General features: G+C 45.1%; 1 protein-coding gene across 1 annotated transcript in view; it reads left to right on the plus strand.

Moving 5' to 3' along the window:
* Nucleotides 1–21,406, plus strand: part of STK32B (serine/threonine kinase 32B) — a 1,691,669-nt gene that overhangs the window by 1,524,547 nt on the left and 145,716 nt on the right. The window contains exon 11 of the mRNA XM_086964101.1: nucleotides 2,431–2,495. Coding sequence (XP_086820227.1) covers nucleotides 2,431–2,495 — 65 coding nt within the window. The remainder of the gene's footprint in view (nucleotides 1–2,430; nucleotides 2,496–21,406) is intronic.

Here is a 21,406-nt window from a genome sequence, read left to right on the forward strand (position 1 = left end):
TTCACTACACTTACAACATCTAAGAATGGATTTAGACACTTTAGGAGTGCAGAGCTCATGCCAATGTACCCTCACCTTAGGGCTAGGGCACCATGCTTGAGGGGTGACTCTCCTAGGCCTCAGACAGTGAATGTGTGCCAAGTCAACTCTTCACTTTCCTCTGCTCCAAAACACACAGCCTGCAGTGGCAGTGTGTGTGTGTTACGGTGCAGGGCCTCTAAATGTAGCACAATAGGTGCTGCAGCCCTTAGAGACCTTCGCTGATCACATTGCCCTTGCTACCCCTGGTACCTTTTACAAGGGGCTTACCTGTGGCCGGGTATGTGCCAATTGTGGATACAAAGGTACAATCTTGGGAAAGAACATAGGTCCTGGGAACCTGAATGGCAAGGACCCAGGGCGCATCAAGTCAGGTTTCATCAGATGTCAGGCAAAAAGTGGGAGGTAACCATGCAAAAAGGTGCACTTCCCTTCAGGGAGAAAGTCCCCTTGGCTGCTTTCTCTCCTCAGCAGGTGTGATATTATGTTTCTCATTAGGTATAGAAAGACCTATTGGTATGTATTAGACTGCTGATAGAGGCCTGGGAGAGAACAGCTGGCAATGATGGTGGAGCAATGACTGTAAGAGAAAGTCTCCTGTCCACAGGTGTACCTGTAGGATGCAACACTCACGGTCAACAGATGTGTGAAGATGGGAAATTAGAGGCATTTCGACTCCCTTCAAATGCGGTTATAGTATTGGCTGTGAATGGTAGTAACAAAATATGTATGCTCTGGAAACTAACAGGTGTAGCTATAATTGTTGTTTCATAGTTAGCTAGGTAGACTTTACCCTGACTTAGAGAACATATCTCTCTCTCTCCTGGATTATTTGAGTGTAAGCCCCATGCTGAATGCCCTTTCATTTCCCTTCGAACTTCTACTTGAGCTAGAAGTCATGCTGACTCCTGGGTTTCTTCTTAAGAAATCCCCTGTAGAGGTCTCTGTCTTAGCTCATGGTTAGACTAGAAAGGGGAAGTTTCTTTATGGAACGCCTAATTGTGTCAACTTGTTTCCTTTGCATTCTGGCTGTTTTTGTTTTGTACCTCACTTTATTATGACTTAAATTACTGGTACATCTCAGCCTCCAGACTGTATTGTTATATCTTTTTAATCTGTTCCTGCTACTCATATATCCTGGTTGGATTACAATTTTAAAATAAACCTTTAAGGTTGAAAAATCTTTCTATTGGTCTTGATTGTGAAGTCATATAGGCTTCACCGAGATGGGAAAGTATTTCTGATGTTAGCTCCCTTACAACACTTCAAGTGGGCTATCAAAGGTCCATACGATCAAGGGGAAAGTTGTTTGATGATTTCACTAAGAGCCTGCTTATGAGTTAGGCAGACGGGTTACTCCATCACAAATATGACGGATATCCCGTCTGCCGTATGACGAGTTCCATTAAATCCCATTGGATATACTGGAACTCATAATACGGCGTACCGGATATCCGTCATGTTTGTGATGGAAGAACCCGTCTTCCAAACTCGTAAACAGGCCCTAAGAGTCGAGGTTTAGATACCCACGCTCCATCACCCACTTGTCAGCCTTGGATTCTCTAAGACCTGGGTGTGTATGTCTGCATAAAGAGTGTGTATTAACCCCTTCGATGCGGCCGCGATTCCCCTGGTGTGCTGTAAACAGCACGAACAGGGGCGGGCCGTGACGAACCCCAGCCGTCATCAGCACACGAGCACCGTAGTGCATGACGGCTGGGGTTCGTCATGAGCATGGAAGGGGTTAACACATGTTCTTTATTTCATTTTATGATTTTGATTATCTGAGGGCAACATTATGTGCCTCCCTTTGCTAATGAGGGGGGTGCATTTTGGGGGGCGTGGTGACTTGTTCAATCGACCTAGACACAAGTCACACAAACGATAAACAAACAGTTCAGTATTGTCAGATTCAGATTTTTAGCAAAGAGATAAGCACTTTTTCTATAAATATCTTTGTAAGCCTTTACATCAGTCTCTATCAAAGGTGCACATACTGAATGTTTGAACTTGATAGGTGAAATGATTTATTATCAGAGGCTCTGAGCACTGCTAACAAATCACCCTGTAAAATGCAATTTTTCAGCCCTCAAAAATAAAATAATACACAATGTTTAAATGTAAGTTTCCAGCATGCGTACACACTGTGCAAAAGTAATTTTGTCTATAAATATCTTGGAGGCTCTCTACATCCATCTTGCTACAGACAGTGTCATGCTTCATCCTGCTTTGTGAACACCTCCCCTTTCCAGACACCCACTAATCTGAAGCCTCACATATTGGAAAAATGACACGTGAATAAATTTCACGTCTAAACTGACTGCATTCTAATGTTTTGATTCAGCCTGTGATTTGCTGCCATGGGTGATCAGTCTCTTCCTTTTTTAACAGAACGGCCACCTACAACAGTGCCTGGAAACAGTGAGGAAAGAATTCATCATATTCAACAGAGAAAGGTAAGTACATCCATCAAATGCCCGTGTAGCATCCTGTGATAAGGCTGCTTTCCAAGTTTGGAGGCTTCAGGAACAACAGGAAGTGATAAACGAAAGTGGCAACAGCATTGGAAAGGCTGAGCATGAAGACAGCCGTATGACATGCTGATGATTGGTGGGGGAATTGTATTGAGTGTTCTTGCTTGTTGTCTTTGATGTGGTAACTATAGCAGGAAGTCAGACACAGCTGTTTTATTTTGAGGCTGGAGAAGTAAATGTTTATAACTACAATTATTAGCATGACTGTACATCTTCTTAATAGAGCACAGCCAGGACAAAACAAATCAATTGTTCAGTACTCAATGCATGTGATTATCATTAAGGGTGTGAGATGGAACCACGCAAGCGATTACCACGCATGCCGGTTCCACGTGGTCGGAACCACGCTAGTCTTAGCCATGCACATCTCTTTACCAGGCATGCCTTTACAACGCAATATGTGTTGTTAAGGCATGTATGGCAAAGACTTTTGCATGGTTAAGACTTTTCAGGTAAGTATAAGTACCCCGATCACTGCTCCCCGTTCTGAGCCCTTAAAACAGCCCCCAAATCCACGCCCTGAGAACTAAAACCGACCCTTTCCCCTCGAGCACTAAAAACTTCCCTTTGCCCCCCCCCCCCCGTCCCCCCAGGCCCTAAAAAGTACCTCGATCCCTGTCCCCCATTCTGTGCTCTAAAACCGCCCCCAGACCCGCCCTGAGACTTACAAACTACCCGTCTCCCTCCTGAAAACCAAGCCCCTCCCCGAGCCCTTAAAACCTCTCTGACCCCCCTGAGTCCTAAAAACTTACCCGACCCTCCTGCCCTGAAAATAACCCTCAACCCTTAGCCCTGAAAACTATCTTCAACCCTTAAAAACTACCCCCACACTCCCAAAACCCAGCCCCAGCACCACTTACCTCACTGTGTCCACTTCCTTCTGCCCATTTCGGCAGCTGGACCCCGCACTGCATTAACCACGCATATGCGTGGTTAAGGCATATGCATGATTAAGACACTCATGGTAGCACTTGCTTTACTGGATCACGTGTGGCACTGCCTGCATTGTTCCCACTTTTTCCCTAATATTAATCATTTAGGAAATTCAGTGTATGCTAAGAGTGAGTCAACAGTTGTTATTTCTTAGACGAGCTCCACAGCACATATTTATGTACTCATTTGTTTAAGGAATTTGTATAGCACGGGCATAGTCGAAGAGGTAGTGGATGCTTCATATTAAACTGGAAAAATACACACTTGAGAGAAAGCTTGAAGGGGAAGGTGGGGTGGGATGCAGAGCAGATGCGTGTTATGTCTTTCTGGCAGCATAAAAGATAGGCTAAATCGTATCTCACCCAGAAGACCAATCTAGAGTGGTGCTCCTTGAGAAGAGAAGGTCTGATTTACTGTTAGTAGATTTTTCATTTTATGAGTTTCCTGGATTACTACTCAGGGACACCGCAGTTAATTGTATCACACGTGGTAACTATTGTTACTGCACATATTGCATGCAATTCTGAGTTTTGTGGTAAATAAAATTAAGAATCTTCTGAATAATTTTGCTCAGTCAACCCTGCTTTTATTTAGCAAGGAAAGATGGCTGGTATTTACCAGGTCATGCAAATCTGCATGTTATTGATTGCACCTGGTAAGCTCTGCCTTAGCCTTAGTAAATTTTATTAGGAGCAATAAATATCACACCACTTACTGCCCCAATCATAACAAGGGCCTTGTCGCTGTTTGTCCTCTGGGGAGGTATAACTTCACTGGAAGGGTGACATGTATGGCTTTATCAAAGATACATGCCCTTTTGGCTGAATTATAGCTTCTGGAGGTGGAAAGTGGAGGTCTTTCAAAAATATTTTTATGTTATTTGATTTGTTGGAGCCATTAACAAGATGAGCAGCTGTATGACCTATGGCTTTAAAACATTGAAAAACACCCACGTGTACAAACCAGTTTCATTATGTTTAAATTTTTATATTCATTTTTTATTCTAGGGCACATATTCTGTTTCTAACAAATTAAACGTGAGTTAATTTCTGAATTGAAGCCCTTCAACTCTGGTGATCTTATTTTAAAGAAGTTTTTGTTAAATCACAAAAGCAAGACACTCTTTTTACCAGTGGAGTAACTAGGGTGCCATGGGCCTTTTTGCAAGCAAGGTTACACGGCCACCTCATTAGGGTGACATCTCAGTATGTCAGCTGTCAGCTGTCCATGACACTCCTCATCCTCCTTCAACATAGTTTGCATCTGCCATATCAAAACTCCATATCGTTTTTTCACACACACAACTCCCTACATGTCTGCATGTCAAAGCCCTAACTCTAAACATCATCAATACAGGCAATATGTTTGTCCCTTGGAAAATGCATGCATACAAAGACATAACATGCAGATACCTCAAACTCACACTTCTGCCCTCCTTCAGAGACACCCCACACGCTGTTTTGACACACACATATGCCTCTCTTTGCACTTGCACAAGCACAATTATAAAACTGTAGACCACTTACCCTGCATTCACAAAAGACAATATTAATCTGCATTCACACAGGCACACCTCTCACAATGCAGCCACAAAACCTGGTGGCTATCCTGTACTCACACAAGCACACACCTCACACACAGGTACACCACTCAATAGTAAGGAGCAAGGTTGGACAGAAGGTGGCTTAGGAGGCTTAGGTTGAGTAACTGGTGCATCGGTCAACTAGTGCAATTCAATACTGCTTAGGTAGCCTACTCAGAAGCCAGCATCTGCAGCAGCAGTTAAGGCTTTGTTTAAACACACAACCTGCACTGCAGCAGCAGTCCAAGCCTGCTCTCAGCAACTACCGCCTGCGACTAAAGGAAGTCTTAAGGAAACCAAGAGAACAGCTATCACTACCCGCATCGATACCGCTGCCAACCACATTACTTCAAAATGGTCAATCAATCAATCAATCAATCAGTCAATTGTTAAGCGCACTACATACCCGTGAGGGTCTCAAGGTGCTGAGGGGGCGTGGGGGGGTGAGGTGGGGGCCGCTACTGATTGAACAGCCACGTTTTTAGTGTCCTCCTGAAGGTCAGCCGGTCTTGGGTCTGTTGTAGGCTCAGTGGGAGGGTGTTCCATATCCTGGCGGCGAGGTGGGAGAAGGATCTCCCACCGGTGGTTGTTCTTCGGATGCGCGGGACGGTGGCGAGTGAGAGGTCGGCGGAGCCTAGCTGGCGGTTGGGGGTATAGAAGGAGAGGCATCTGTTGAGGTAGACTGGGACGGTCTTGTGGAGTGCCTTGTGTGCGTGGATGAGGAGCTTGAAGGATATCCTCTTGTTGACGGGGAGCCAGTGCAGGTTTCTCAGGTGGGGGGTGATGTGGCTGTATCGTGGGACATCGAGGAACAGTCGTGCAGAGGCGTTTTGGATGCATTGTAGTCGATTGATGAGCTTGGTCAGGGCTCCTGCGTAGAGGGCATTTCCGTATTCTAGTCTGCTTCTGACGAGGGCCTGGGTGACTGTCTTTATTGTATCTGTAGATCTTGCGGAGCATGCGGAGGGTGTTGAAGCAGGAGGAGGAGACGGCGTTGACTTGCTTGGCCATTGAGAGTGTTGGGTCGAGGATGATTCCCAGGTTGCGTGCGTGGTCGTGGGGGTCGGGCTGCCCCCAGTGCTGTTGGCCACCAGGACTCATCCCAGGCTGACGGGTTGGAGCCGAGGATGAGGACCTCTGTCTTGTCCGAGTTCAGCTTCAGACGGATGATCCTCATTCAGTCAGCGACGGCCTTCATTCCTTCATGGAGGTTGGCTTTGGCGGTGATGGGGTCCTTGGTGAGGGAGAGGATCAGTTGAGTGTTGTCGGAGTAGGAGATTATGTTGAAGTCGTGCTGTCGGGAGACGTGTGCTAGCGGTGCCATGTAAATGTTGAACAGTGTCGGGCTGAGGGAGGATCCTTGGGGCACGCCGCAGATGATCTCGGAGGCATTGGAACGGAACGGGGGAGGCGGATGCTCTGGGTTCTGCCGGAGAGAAAGGAGGTGGTTCATTCCAGAGCCTTGTCTCGGATCCCTGCAGTATGGAGGCGTGCGTGTAGTGTGCGGTGGCAGACGGTGTTGAAGGCAGCGGAGAGGTTTAGGAGGATGAGTGCTGCAGTCTCCCCGTTGTCTAGCAGGGTCCTGATGTCGTCGGTGACAGTGATGAGGGCGGTCTCGGTGCTGTGGTTGCTGCGGAACCCTGAGAGGGAAAGGTCCAGGATTCTGTTCTCTTCGAGGTATTGGGTTAGCTGTCTGTTAACGATTTTCTCGATGACCTTGGCCGGGAAGGGGAGCAGAGAGATGGGTCGGAAGTTCTTGAGTTCTCTTGGGTCTGCCTTGGGTTTTTTGAGTAGGGCGTTGATCTCGGAGTGTTTCCAGCTCTCTGGGAAGGTCGCAGTATCAAGGGAGAGATTGTTGACGTTGCATAGGTGGAGTGCGATGGAGCTGCTTGCTTTGTTGAAGACGTGGTGCTGGAATGGGTCTGACGGAGAGCCGGAATGGATTGTGCTCATGGTCTTGATGGTGTCATCGATGCTCATGCTGGTCCAGGCTAGTAAGGGGACGTGGTCAATGGTGTGCGGAGGGTCTGTTGTGTTGCTGTCTGTTGGGGCTGTCTGGGTGTTGAAGCTGTCAAGGATGTCTGCTACCTTGCGGTGGAAGAAGGTGGCGAGGGAGTCGCACAGGGCTTGCGACAGTGGGATGTCGTTGGTGTTGGAGCTGGGGTTAGAGAGTTCCTTCACAATGTTAAAGAGCTCCTTGCTGTTCTGTGCATTGTTGTCAAGGCACTCTTTGAAGGAGGTCTTCTTGGCAGCCCTGATGAGGTGGTGGTGGTTGTGGACGGCGTCCTTGTGTGCTGCGTGGCTGTCCGGAGTGTATTCACTGTGCCATTTCTTCTCTAGTTTCCGGCAGGCTTGCTTGGAATCTAGGAGGTCTGCTGTGAAGCAGCTGGTCCTCTTGCTGGTGTCTCTGTGGGGGGTTTCTTCAGCGGGGCGAGGGATTTGTTGGATCCTCGATCCAGTGTCTGAAGCTGTGGGCAGCGACATCGGTGTTGGAGGATTCGTTGGGTGGGTTGAGAGCAAGGTTTGCATGTAGTTGGTCTTCAGTGATTTTCGTCCAGCGGCGGTGGGGGATCTGTTGGGTGCGGTGCTGTGTGGTGGGTTTCCGGAAGGTGAAGTGGATGCAGCGGTGGTCGGTCCAGAGGAGTTTGGTGGTGTGGCTGACAGAGATGTGCGGGCTTGAGGAGAAGACAGGGTCGAGCGTGTGGCCGGCCGAGTGGGTGGGCATTGTGATGAGTGTCTCAGTCCGAGGTTGGCAACGTTATCGATCAGGGTTGTGGAGTTGTTGTCGTTGTTGTTCTCAAGGTGAAAGTTCAGGTCTCCGAGGAGGATGTAGTTGGTGGGGGTCATGGCGTGCATGCTGATGAAGTCGGCGATAGAGTCACAGATCTGGGGTGGGGCCCGGGGGGTCGGTACAAGAGGGTGCCTCTGAGTGTGGAGTTGGGGTCTGTGTGGATCTGGAAATGCGTGTGTTCAGTGGTGCTGGTCAAGGAATTCTCCAACCCAACAGCCACAGAGAACACCTCCCAAGAACTCTGTGACACCCTCTTGGTCTACTTCCAGAGCAAAATTGCCACCATCTGCTACAACTTCGACTCGCAACCCACCTCTGTCAGCCTCAACAACCTCACCCACCAGCGAACACTAGCTGAAAGCTCACCACATGGTTGCCACCCACACACCCCTACACCCATCATCTCTTCAACCTTAGAACCAACCCAATCAACACAGAACTCACTAGCATCCTCAACACCTCATTACCACAGCAACCTTCTCGGATAGATGGAAACACGCAGAGGTCAGACACTCTTAAAGAAACCCTCGACTGACCCCAGTGACCTTAAAAACTATCAGCCAATCTCCCTGTTCCCCTGCCCAACCAAAATACTTGAGAAAGCCATCAACCAACAGTTTACCGAATACCTTGAGCACAAGCACCCCCTAGAAGCCTCACAATCGGGACTCCATGCCAACCACAGCACTTAGACCACGCTGATCACTGCCAAAGATGACATTCAGAATCCTCCTCATCTGCAGAGAAACTGTGGCCCTGATCCTCCTTGGCTTCTGTGGTGTGTTTGACACCATCTCCCACCACACTCTCATTGACAGACTGTGCAACATCAGCATTCAACATTTAAATGACCCCCCTCGCAGACATATTCGGATCCCATGGACTCAACATAATCTCCTATGCAGACAACACTCAACTAATCCTCTCTCTCACAGAGGACCCTTCCAACACCAAAATCAACTTCTGCTTTGCATTACCAACGTAGCCAAATGGATGAGAGACAACTGCCTCAAACTCAACTCTGACAAAACAGAGGTGTTGATCTTCAGGAAGAACACCTCCCCATGGGACCACAGCTGGTGGCCTGCAGAACTCAGCCCTCCAACCACACCGACCGAACATGCTAACAACCTCTGCATCATCCTCATTAGCCAAATGACCATCAAACAATAAGTCAATGTAATTGCCTCCTCCTGCTTCTGCAGCCTTTGCATGCTCTGCAGAATTTTCAGATGGATCCCAATCAACAACAGAAACATTATGCAGGCCCAACACTCATTATGCCAGAATCCCCACCCAGCTCCTCAGCAGGATGCAGACCATACAGAATGCTGAGGCCAGACTCATCTCTGACCTCCCCAGCCAGACCAACCCCACTTGACACCTCAGAAACCTCCACTGGCTTCCCATTCAAAAGAGATGCCAGTTCAAGATCCTCACACATGCTTATGGTTTAGGTTTAGGTTTATAGATTTATAGAGTGCATGCCCACCCGCAGGCATCCCAGCACTATGACAGGTAGATGAAGCCATCTGGAACAAGAGTTAGGGGAACAGCCAGGCTCGAAGTTTCTTTTTGAAGGCCTGTTCATTTTCGGTCAGTCGTAGCTCTGGGTACATGCTGTTCCAGAGTTTGGGTGCCAAATGAGAAAAGTATCTTCAACCCCACCTTGACCTCTTAATTCTGCTGGTGTTCATCAAAAAGTTTGAGCCTGATCTGAGACAGCAGTGCGGTGCGTAGTGCGAGATCAGGGTTTGCAAAATGGTTGAACCTCTTCCATACATGGCTCTGTGTGCCAGGCAGAGGGACTTAAATTTGATCCTGGTGTGGACAGGAAGCCAATGTAGCTCTCTAAAGGATGCTCTGGCTGACTGATTCCTAGATCTATTGAGAAGCAGTCTCGCTGCCGCATTCTGTACAACCTGTAGCCTATTGGTAACATATTTGGGAGATCTGCGGTAAAGTGAGTTTCTATAATCGAGTCTTGACACAACTAGAGCTTGTACCACTGTCCTTCTCGATTTCTCCGTGAGTAGGCTAAGGATTTTCCTGATCATCCGAAGGATGCCGAAGCATGTACCAGCCAGTTTTTTGGCTTGCGTATTCATTGTTAGAATCTGATCGAGTCACAAACCCAGATTTTTTATGGCGCATTTTGCAGTTGGGGGAGGACCCCAGGTGTCTGGCCAGGGTATCTCTAACTGAGGGTTAGAATTGCCACCCAGGAACATAAGCTCAGTTGTATCCCCATTTAGCTTCAGGCTGCAGTCCACCATCCAAGTTCCTATCCTCTCCAGACACGGGGTAAGTTCTTTATGGTCGGAGTTCAGAGAATCAGATATAGTAACAACTAATTGAGTGTCATCGGCATATGACACAATGTTGAGTCCATACTCCAGGACTATGTGGGAAAGTGGGCTCAAATATACATTAAAAACGGTCGGGCTCAGGGAGGAACCCTTAGGTACTCCCCATGTGGCCGTTAGGGTATCTGACAAAATACCGGCCTCCAAGCACTGAAAGGACCTGTCGCTCAAAAACGAGGCCACCCATTGGTTGGATGTGATTTTGATTCCAATGTTTTGAGTCTTTTGACAAGGATTTTGTGGACTACCATGTCAAATACTGTGCTTAGGTCTAATAACACAATAGCAGCGGTCCTTCCCTGATCTAATATGCTCTTTAATTTTTCAGTGACGATGAGTAGAGCTGATTCTGTATTGTGCTCTGGCCGAAAATCCATCTGAGTCTGATGAAAGAGGCGGTGCTCTTCCAGAAACTGTGAGATCGCACTATTCACATGTTTCTCAGCTACCTTTCCCAGGATGGGCAGTAATGAAATTGGGTGATAGTTTGCCATGACCATAGTCTAGCTGAGGTTTTTTCAGCAGTGGTTTTACGATGGCGTGTTTCTACTCTTTGGGTACTAGCCCCTTTTCAAGAGAGAGGGAGATGAGGCTGGTCAGTTGGGTTAATGCCCAGTCCCCACCTTGCACAAGAATGTGGGGCAGGGCAGGGTCTATAGGGGACCCTGATTTGATGTTCCGTAGAAGGGAGTCTGCCTGTTCCTCTCCTAGCCTTGGAAATGAAAACATAGCAGTAGGAGACAGAGTTGTTCTGCTTGGTGCTGATAGGGAGTACCTGGCAGTTTTTCTGGTTGTTAGTTACACCTGAGGTTTGCCCTGTGTTCAGTTGATGTGAATTGTAGATAATTTCTTCCTTTATTTTGAAAAAAGAGGCTAGCTCATTACACCTGTCTATTGAGTGTTGAGAGAGGTGGGTTCCTGGGTCAACTGTTGTAAGTGATTTAACAATCTTAAACATATCCTTTGAGGAGTTTGCAGCCTGCTCTATACTAATCTCATAGAAAACTGTTGTGCTTTCCTGACGTTCTTATAGGATAATCAGATGGCTGCCTTGTATGCAAGCTTGTAGGTACGTCTTCCTCCAACTTCTCTCTAGTCTTTTACAGTTTTTCTTTTGAGCAACCAGCTACAAAACTCTTCATGACCTAGGTTGATTGAAAAAGCTTTATTCGAGTTATACACTCATAAAAGCACAAACATATAAGTTCATACATTTTTAAAACATCAAACATTCAATTACAATAAAATTTATAATCGAGGATACATAATTCATAAGCATTAAAATTGTTACCAATTGGGATAAAATAAGCTTTTTCATGATATGCAAAAACTAAATGCATGTTGAGGTATAGGGACCTCCGCGTTACGGACCATTCCCGAAGTTTATACTATTAAAAACTCATACCATACATATTAGCCGCATTTTGTAATTAAAATTCATATGTATCTCCCAGTAGATATTTGCAAGGATAAAACAAACAAAGGAAAATGTAAAATTCAAGACATATTGGGGGATAAAGCCCTCCGCCTTATAGACCATGCCCACCCCAGATATTTTGCTGTTCCTACTACGATGGACATTTCAGTAGAGGAACAGATAATTCTCAGCCCCTCCACACCGCTTCGGACACCAAGATTCCTACATACTGGAGCCAACCAAGATTTTCTTGGAGTTACATAGGCCTCACATATAAAAAGAAAATGTGCGACGTTTTCATTGGGGGCCCCACATGACGGGCAGCACAAACCACTACTAGTTTTCCAGCTGGACGTCAGACTCCTCAGGGGGAGAGAGCCTGCCCTTAACTGGAAAAATAGTTTCCTGTCTAGTGGGACAGTTATACTGTCCCAATACTTTTCTAGGGATGGTCTTTGTTTGATTTCCATAAATCTACCCCCCATGGAATCCGAGTTTGTGCTCCTCCAAAGTTTCTGGTCAATGTAATCCCAATATATTTCTTTGATGTTGGATTTGCTAGGGAATACCTCCCCAAGGGGGTTTTCCCATAATTTGGAGAGCCCAAGTTCCGCAAGGACGTCCCTAAGCGTTTTTAGCCATTTAATTTTGCAAAAAACATCTGATTTGGCTAATGCTAGGAACCCCTCAGCGTAGTGTCTTATTTCCATGGTTGTCCATAGCCGTCTCCAGTAGAGGATAGGCCTCAGTCGGGCACGGTCCCTGAGCGATCTTCTGCCTAAATCAAGGCCAAGCGGTATTAGTGGGGTACTTTGGGGAAGACTAGTTATCCCTCTCAAAAACCTGTTCTCGGATTTTTGAACGGTGGTAAGATTCTCAAAGCCCCAGACTTCAGCCCCATAAAGGGTTGCGCCCAAAGCTTTTGCGTCATAAACCATAAGAACAGGTTTTATGGGCCTGGTCTTGGATTTTACTTGCTCAGCCCTGAGGGCTCCTGAGATTTGCTGGTGTTTCAACACCGCCTTCTCTATGTGTCTTGACCAACCAAGTTTGCTTGATATCTCAACCCCGAGGTATGTGAAAACATTTACTAGCTCTAATTTAATATTATTCAAAAATACCCTAGGTTGAGATTGGCGCTTTTGCCCAAAGGCCATCAACTTGGTTTTATTTACATTTACCTCTAGACCCCTTTCCTTACAAAATGCGTCAAAAATATTCAGGGCTCGCTGGAGACCCGACGGGGTCTTAGACACTATCAAGGTGTCGTCCGCGAACATCAGGATAGGGACTCTGATGCCCGCTAACGAAGGTGCGTCAACCATTGCGTCCAATATCCTATCTACAATGCCATTAATGAACAGGGAGAACAGCAGGGGTGCCATTGCACATCCCTGCCGCACCCCCCGCTCAACTGGAAAATTAGTGGTGGATTCCCCATTCCTCCCCCACTGGACCTTGGCATAGTTGGTTTCGTGAAGACGCATTATCAACGTGAGCAAATCAAGTGGGACCCCTATTTTGGACAGAACCTCCCACAGCGTGCACCTGGGCACCAGATCAAAGGCAGCCCTTAGATCTACAAATGCTACATAAAGGCTGCCTTTGCCCAGGAGTACAGTCCCCCACCGTAGCATGGTGAAGCGAAAAATTTGGTCGACCGTACTGGTTGCACGTCTGAATCCTGCCTGGTAGGGGGATAGGGCATTGTTGTCATCTACCCAGGCCATAAGTTTGTCGACCAGCATCTTCCCCACTACTTTTTGCATAGTAGCCAACAAACTTATTGGTCTATAGTTTGCTGGGAGTGACCGGTCGCCTTTCTTAAAAATCGGTATTATTATTGCCCCCTTCCATATATTGGGGATTTTTGCCCCTTTGGCCAAGCCATTTCCCAACAGGGTCGCATATTTTGCCCACTTGACCTTGTCGTGTTTAAAGATGTCTGAAGGGATTCCATCTAGCCCGGGGGCTTTTCCCCCCTGCAGAGTTGAAATTACAAGTTCCGCATCCTTGGTTAGAAATAAATCGCCCTTACAAAAAACCATAGGGATTGATTCTATGGCCACTATATCCCTGCACTCAGCATACTGGGGTTTAAAATACTCGACCCACAATGCCTCATCGACATTGTTGTCGGGATTATTGGGGGCACCCCCTCTTCCCCATTTCACAATTTTCCAGAACAGTCTGGAATCCTTTTGCCCTGAAGCCACCAGTAGCTCCTCCCAGTACTCCTCATCCCACTGCTTCTTAGCCTTTCGAATACTGTCGTTATAATATTTCCTGGTGGTTCTAATCGAGGCCTTGTCCCTGCTCTTGAGTGCTCTGCCCAGCCCCAATCTAGCTACCCTACACTGTTTGTTAAACCAGGTTGGCAATGTGACTGGTACTTTCCTATTAGCCTTCAGAGGCTTAGTAAAGTGCGGTTTTAACAAAGAGAAGAATGTGTCATGTATATCGGTTATTTGGACAGAGCCTGGTAATACAAGATCTACTTTTTCCATGGCGGCAATAGCATTGTCTACCTCCAAATTAATAGACTCCAAAGTGGCCAGATTAGCCAGGACATATGGCCATTTCACCCTTCTTGAGTCATTGGCCACAACAGGTACGCTCCCACTACCTGACACTGAGTTAACTCGTGCGGCCCTCCACCAAGAGTGGGAGACACAGAGGGGGTTATGGTCGCTTTCTACTCTCCCCACAATTTCCATGTCACCCACACCACACCATAACTCAAGACTAACGATGACATAGTCAATCCTACTTTTGTTATGTCCATTGTCGAATGTACAGTTACCACATTGGTCGCTTTTTGTCCTGCCATTAAGGGCCCTCAGACCATACTCCAAACATAACGCATTCAACAACAAAATATCTTTGGTCCACCGCTTCACAGGTAGGAGATTTAGGTTGGGGATGCCCCAGAGGGCATCTTCCTCTTGTCCTATAGGGTATGCAGTGTTTTCTAGAGGCTCAAATGTCCTATTCAGGTCACCAGCCAAAATTACTCTATGTCCAAGTGACTGGGATTCTAGGGAAGCGGATAGAACTTCTAAGGTAACAGAATTCCCTAGCCTCATGCCCCTGGCATATATATTATAGATGTCTATTATTGTACCCTTGGCTACAGTTAGTCTCAGTAATTGAATATCCTTGCAACCTAAATCAATCATTTTTGCCTTTGCGTTTGAATTTTGCTTAATCCAGACTGTAAGGCCTCCCATAGGCCTACCCCTGGGGCCTCTAGTTGCCGGTATACAGAAATTTAGGTAACCTGGGAAGTGAATTGGCTCACATGCCCACGTCTCTTGGAATAGGCACATTTCAAACCCACTAACAAAATCAATCCACTGCTGTGACAACACTCTAGCCCCCAGCCCCGCAACATTCCATGACATAAGTCTCTCCAGGGTGTTTTCTATGCAAATCCCCTTTGCGTTAGGTGCTGTTGGTAATAAATCATCCTGTTTTGTGGGGCAGGGCAGGGTCTATAGGGGACCCTGATTTGATGTTCCGTAGAAGGGAGTCTGCCTGTTCCTCTCCTAGCCTTGGAAATGAAAACATAGCAGTAGGAGACAGAGTTGTTCTGCTTGGTGCTGATAGGGAGTACCTGGCAGTTTTTCTGGTTGTTAGTTACACCTGAGGTTTGCCCTGTGTTCAGTTGATGTGAATTGTAGATAATTTCTTCCTTTATTTTGAAAAAAGAGGCTAGCTCATTACACCTGTCTATTGAGTGTTGAGAGAGGTGGGTTCCTGGGTCAACTGTTGTAAGTGATTTAACAATCTTAAACATATCCTTTGAGGAGTTTGCAGCCTGCTCTATACTAATCTCATAGAAAACTGTTGTGCTTTCCTGACGTTCTTATAGGATAATCAGATGGCTGCCTTGTATGCAAGCTTGTAGGTACGTCTTCCTCCAACTTCTCTCTAGTCTTTTACAGTTTTTCTTTTGAGCAACCAGCTACAAAACTCTTCATGACCTAGGACCTTCCCACATCAACAACAGTCTGAAATTTGATCTGCCCTCAAGATACCTGCGCTCTGTCTCACTCGCTCACACACACACAATGCCCAAGCTGACGCAGCCACAGTGGATGCCGCTCCTGCTCATACATCGCCAACAGGACCTGGAACAACCTGACCCTCCACCTCTAAATAGCATCCTCCCTGACAGAATTCAGAAAGATACCCAAGACCTGGCTTTTCAATGGAGACATGGCAACCTCAGTGCCCAGATATCCATATGGGTGACAGTTCTGCGCTTAGCTGAATGCTGATTGATCGACTGATTGATTGTGTGTAAAGACACACAAAATGTGTCTTGTTTCGCAGCACTGTAAGTTCCCCACACACACAGCACAGGTGTATGATTGTCAGCAGGAGAGCCAGCTAAATTGTCTTGCATACAAAACAAGTATCACACTGGCAGCAGCATCTAGATTATTACTGGCATAGATTACTCAGTAAAGTACAGAGGTGTGTGAGTCGCTGATGACTCAAGACCATGCTCTGTTTCAGTTCAAGGTCCTCTTGAGCTCAAAGTGAGCTGAGCTTTAATGAGACATCTTGCTGCTTCCCACACTCTAATGTCATTCACCAAGAACAAAAGATTACGCATTACATTTTGATGTTAAACAGAAGTTAGGAAAAGAGGCCAGTATAGTGACGGAATTACCCAATGTGAAACTAGAAAACCTGGAATCAATGCAGTTTCGGAAATAGTGTGATACTAGACAATAATTTTATTTTATCATGCCTCCTAATTTTTCCATTTTTGTATATGAGAAGAACTTGAAATACATGAGGGTGTGCTCTGTACAAAACTCTTTCTTGTGTTAGGCAGGAGAGACTAATGTTGCTCCATATAAAATAAGAATAGAGCCCTCTTATGGGGGTGCACATGACAACTGACTTGATCCATAGATAACTAATGTTATTGTTGTCAGGGTGGGGGCTCAACAAATTAATGTTTCTAAGTTCATGTTTAAAGATGCCTCTCCATGCAGCGATTTAAACTGAAGTAGTAAGGTGAAGCACATGTTAAAGAAATCTAAGTCTTTAAAATTTTGGAGACGCTTTATATTTTCACATATTTATTGCATTATTTTCCTGTCAAATGTTTCCATGGTTCAGCTTGTGCCTATGCTCTTATAACTAAGTGGAGCACTTAAAATCAATACACTCAGCTCACCCACCTCTGCTGCAGTACTGAGTATAACTGTTACTCATGTTCCCCTTCTCTCAGTATCTCGCTTTGGGGAGCAACATCTTGTTTTCGGAGATTCTGGTCCATTTCCAAGGATCTCAGAACAATCATGATACCTATTTATGGTTTTAATAAGGAAGAATGTGTTGTTTTAAAGTTACCTGTGCATTTTTTCTGTAGCAAAATGTGAAACAAACAACTCTCAAATAATTCATTTTCCCAGTTCCTACACTCCACCCTGAGTCAGTCTATGTTCTTTGACTATATGTTCCTTTACTAACTGCCATTGTCTGCCCTCTACCCGTAAGGCTAAACCTAGTTATAATTGTGACTATCTTGTCTTCAGAAGCCACTCAGCAGCAGTGGCTGGCGGCAGAGAGCCAGGGCTGAATGTTGCACTCTGCATTTACAAAAGTAAGCACGCACTGCTTGGCCACTGAGTCTGCGTCCAATGAGGCCTTCGCACCTAAGGGGTTTTAGTGGTTTCTGCTGCTTGGAGTCTGACTCATGCATCTCAGAGAATCACCTGGAGCTAAAAGCAAGCTCTTTGTGATGTAAGACCACCTGAGGCCCTAGTTTTGTGTGGTGCTTGAACAGTTTTCAGACTGGGGTGCTGCCATTAATGTTACATAACTGAACTCATAGTTCAGTAAAAATATATTATGAAAGCATGATGTGGCAGCACACTGTAATTTACAAACAACACATTTGCCATTAAAATCACAACTAAATGTGCACAGGCATACAGTTGTACTGATAAACTACCTAGTACACAAACGATAATGTATGAACATCAGGATTCAGGGAATATGTGTTATTTGTGTATCATCAAATAAAATGTCTTGATTTGTTTTGATCTTATTAAAATCCTTCTTTACATCACACCTCAGAACTAAAACAAGTGCTTTATCTGCTTTACTGTTGATTTATTTTGGAATAGTTGTACAGTTCATTTATAGGTATTAAAATGTTGTTGCTCTTTAGAAGAAAACAGCATCAGCAGCCTTACCTTTCACATTGGCAAGATTGTAACATAGCTCACTATACACAATCCTCACGATTTCCAGTAAGAGAAAGAAAAGTATACACCAGTCTTCATGATAAAAGAATAACCGATAAATTGTCAATAGACTAGATTCACATTTGACACCTGTATTTAAACTCACAGCAAATGTTACAAGATAAAGGTCTCATTAGGCTGTTGTAGTTGGCCACCCTCCAACCTCTGGGCCCCAGTTGCATTGCACCAGTGGTAACTACACCCCTGCTTTTTCCTCCTGTATAGGATCTGTCCCAATGCACCCCGAGCTGCATCCCAACGTCATATTTGTTTCTGCATCACTTCTAGTGCCGTGGTGACTCCTCTTTGGACTAGGAATGTTATTTGCAACTATGTACGGCATATCACTAGTAGCACAAATATGTGCACAATATTTGTGACCAAACAAGGATTTGTATTGATGAACATGAAATATACATGACACTGCCCTAGAATGACGGCCAGTTGGAAAAATTGAGCTTTGTGCTTGCCAGAGCTCTCTACATATGTAAGAATTGAGACCTGTTCCAATGTATCTGCATAATCTTTGGGCATACCCATGAGAGATGGAAAGGATGATGGACTGTTGACCTGACTGAGTTGCCAGCAAATCAGCCATAAATGTTTCAAGAATGCTCTTCTAGAATACCTCTGTTGTTCCACTCCTTAGAAATGAACCACTTAAATGATTAAGCAGTGCATGCGTCATGACACAAGGGTGCTTGTGTTGGCACTTTGTACCCACAATGCTCCAGCACTAGGAGAGAACAGAAGTGATCCATATCTGTGAAAATATGCACCAAAGGGCAAGATGAAAAATGTTCTGTGAATCAGTGTCTCCATCAGATGTTTGTAAGATTGGATTTTTTTAATGTAGGTTGCTGAATTTATGTAGGGGTGTAATCTTGGTAAAAGTTATGACATGCAAGCCTATCCCTCCCAGACTTACCAACATCTAAAAAAAAAATTATCTTGTGTGAGGAAGGGGTGGGCGTGGAGAGGGTGGATCTTATGCCCACATGCATCATCGAGAATTGCATTCGCAAACGGTGCGAATCGCAATTTTTGGCCATTTGCGAATGCAATTCTCAAATTTGGGATGCGTCATGCTTTTCGCAGTTTTAGGAATCGCAACCATGTTGCGATTTCTAAAATTGCAATTGTATTTAAGAAATCGCAATTTGAGATTTCTTAAATGCTATGCATGAACATTTTTAATTTGCGAATTTGCAAATAGGAAGGGGTAAATTAGCATGAAGTTGACCTTCACGCTAATTTAAGTTTTATATTACACACACACATGTCCTTGGGACATGTGTGTGTGAAACTTGCACTTAAAGTTACATTTCAGGGCTACAAGCACCCTGCACCCTTGAAAATGCATTCACAAATTGCGGTTCGCAAAATGCTAATCGAAATTTGTTAATGCCTTCCCATTCATTTGGAAGGGATTCCTTAATTGCGATTCACAAATTGTGAGTCGCAATTAACCTCTTAAGCGCTGCTGACGGCCAACGGTCGTCACGAGCGCTACCTCCCCAGTGCTGCGCACGACCATTGGACGTCCATTCAGCACTAGTTCCAATGGACAGCGCAGCACTGGGGAGGGATATTTGCGAAGCAGCTAAGGTGTTAAGGAATTTTTAGAAATCGCAAATAAAAATGCGTTTTTTTGACGCATAGCAATTTGCAATTTCTTAATTGCGATTCCTTAATTTTCGCAATTAAGAAATCGCAAATGCTAACTGTGATGCATGTGGCCGTTAGTGCCCAAGCACAGCCAGTGGTGCTTCTACTCACCTCGTAACCCTAAACTCAATTTTTTTTTTTTAATTGTTTGAAGTCTACTGCCATGGTCCTGGGGCGTTTCTCTCCCCATAATGGTCATCAGCTGTGCAGGGCCTAAAACAAAAGCTCTGTGTAGTGGTTTACAGCTCATCTGTTGTGCTGCTGTGTGATACGAGCTCTTCACCGGGAGATTGTGCGATCAGGCTAATATTGTGTGTCACACAGTGCACTGTTTAAGTTGGCAGATCCTCCTTTGTCAATGGGAATTAAAGGAGTTGGGTAACACCCCTGCAAAGAAAATATTGAAAATTATAGGGCCAAATACCGTCTTGTTGTCGAAATATCTACAATTCTATTTGTTTTAAGGTTCACTCTGAAAAGGCACAGAATACTGCATTAAACATCTACCGACCAAGCCCAACCTGACCTCAGTTGTGATTTGTAGAGTTGCTCCATAAGAAAACAGAGAATGGATTCAAATCGTTGATCTCACTGCCATCGTATCATTGCCGCTTTTGATTTTTCGAAATGTACGTAGCATCTCCTTCCAAATCTGACTTTCACTGCCTTTCAATTTTCCAACCATGCTGTTCACAGCACAGCAGACAATCAGGGCTCTCAGCAATCACAGTACTTAAACAGCATGCTTACGGTAAGACAGATCTTACAGGCTTAAGTAGCCCAGCTACTACTGAGACCTTATCCCTTTCACTGTTGGAGTGCGTGTTTAACTTTGTGCAAGAGCTTTTTGTATTATTCGCTTATGTTTTTCGAACACATATACCTCTTTGGTCTCTTTGTGTACCAATACATACCATGAGCAAAGCATGCTAACTTTTGACACAGAGCAGAGCAGCAGTGAAGGTTTCTGCTCTGCATTGTTTCAAAAGCAGAAAGAAAAACAATGCCATATCTACTAAGATTCAGCACTGTTATTCTCTCCCCCTGAACTTGCATGCTTCAGGCAACAATGGACTAAGGCATGTACACGTTCTGTCAAGCAAAGATTGTGTACTAGAAGGGGATCCTTCCACTACAAAAACGATGCTTTTTATATTTTGTATGTGTGTTGTATAGTGCAATGCATATGCAAATTTGGAAAGATGTGGAGACATGGCACATGCATCAAGCGATTTTGGAATCGCAAACGGTGTGAATCGCAAAATTCGGCCGTTTGCGATTTCAAAATCACTTTTTGGGATGCATCATTTATTTCTCATGTATCGCAATTTAAGAATTCGCAATTTTTTGCGATTTCTCAAATTGCGATAGCATTTAAGGAATCGCAAGTTTTGCGATTTCTTAAATGCTATGCATGATTAATTTTAATTTGCGAATTCGCAATTTTGAAGGGAAAAATTACCATGAAGTAAACCTTCATGGTAATTTGAGAAAAGTTTCAAAAATGCAAATAAATGCATTTTTGAAACTTACATGTTACACACACACATGCCCTTGGGACATGTGTGTGAGTAAAATGTACTTACGTGACATTCCAGGGGTGCAGGGGGGGTCCTTTGGACCCCCCCTGCACCCTTGAAATTGCATTCTCATTTTGCGATTCCTTAATTGTGAATTCGCAAAATGAGAATGCCTTCCCATTGATTCCTATGGGCTTCTAGGCCCATAGGAATCAATGTAAAGCGTTTCCTTATTTGCGATTCGCAATTAAGGAATCGCAAATAAGGAAAATTAAGAAATTGCT

Source organism: Lissotriton vulgaris, chromosome 3_2 (genome assembly GCF_964263255.1).
Source record: "Lissotriton vulgaris chromosome 3_2, aLisVul1.2, whole genome shotgun sequence".
Classification (NCBI taxonomy): Eukaryota; Metazoa; Chordata; class Amphibia; order Caudata; family Salamandridae; genus Lissotriton; species Lissotriton vulgaris.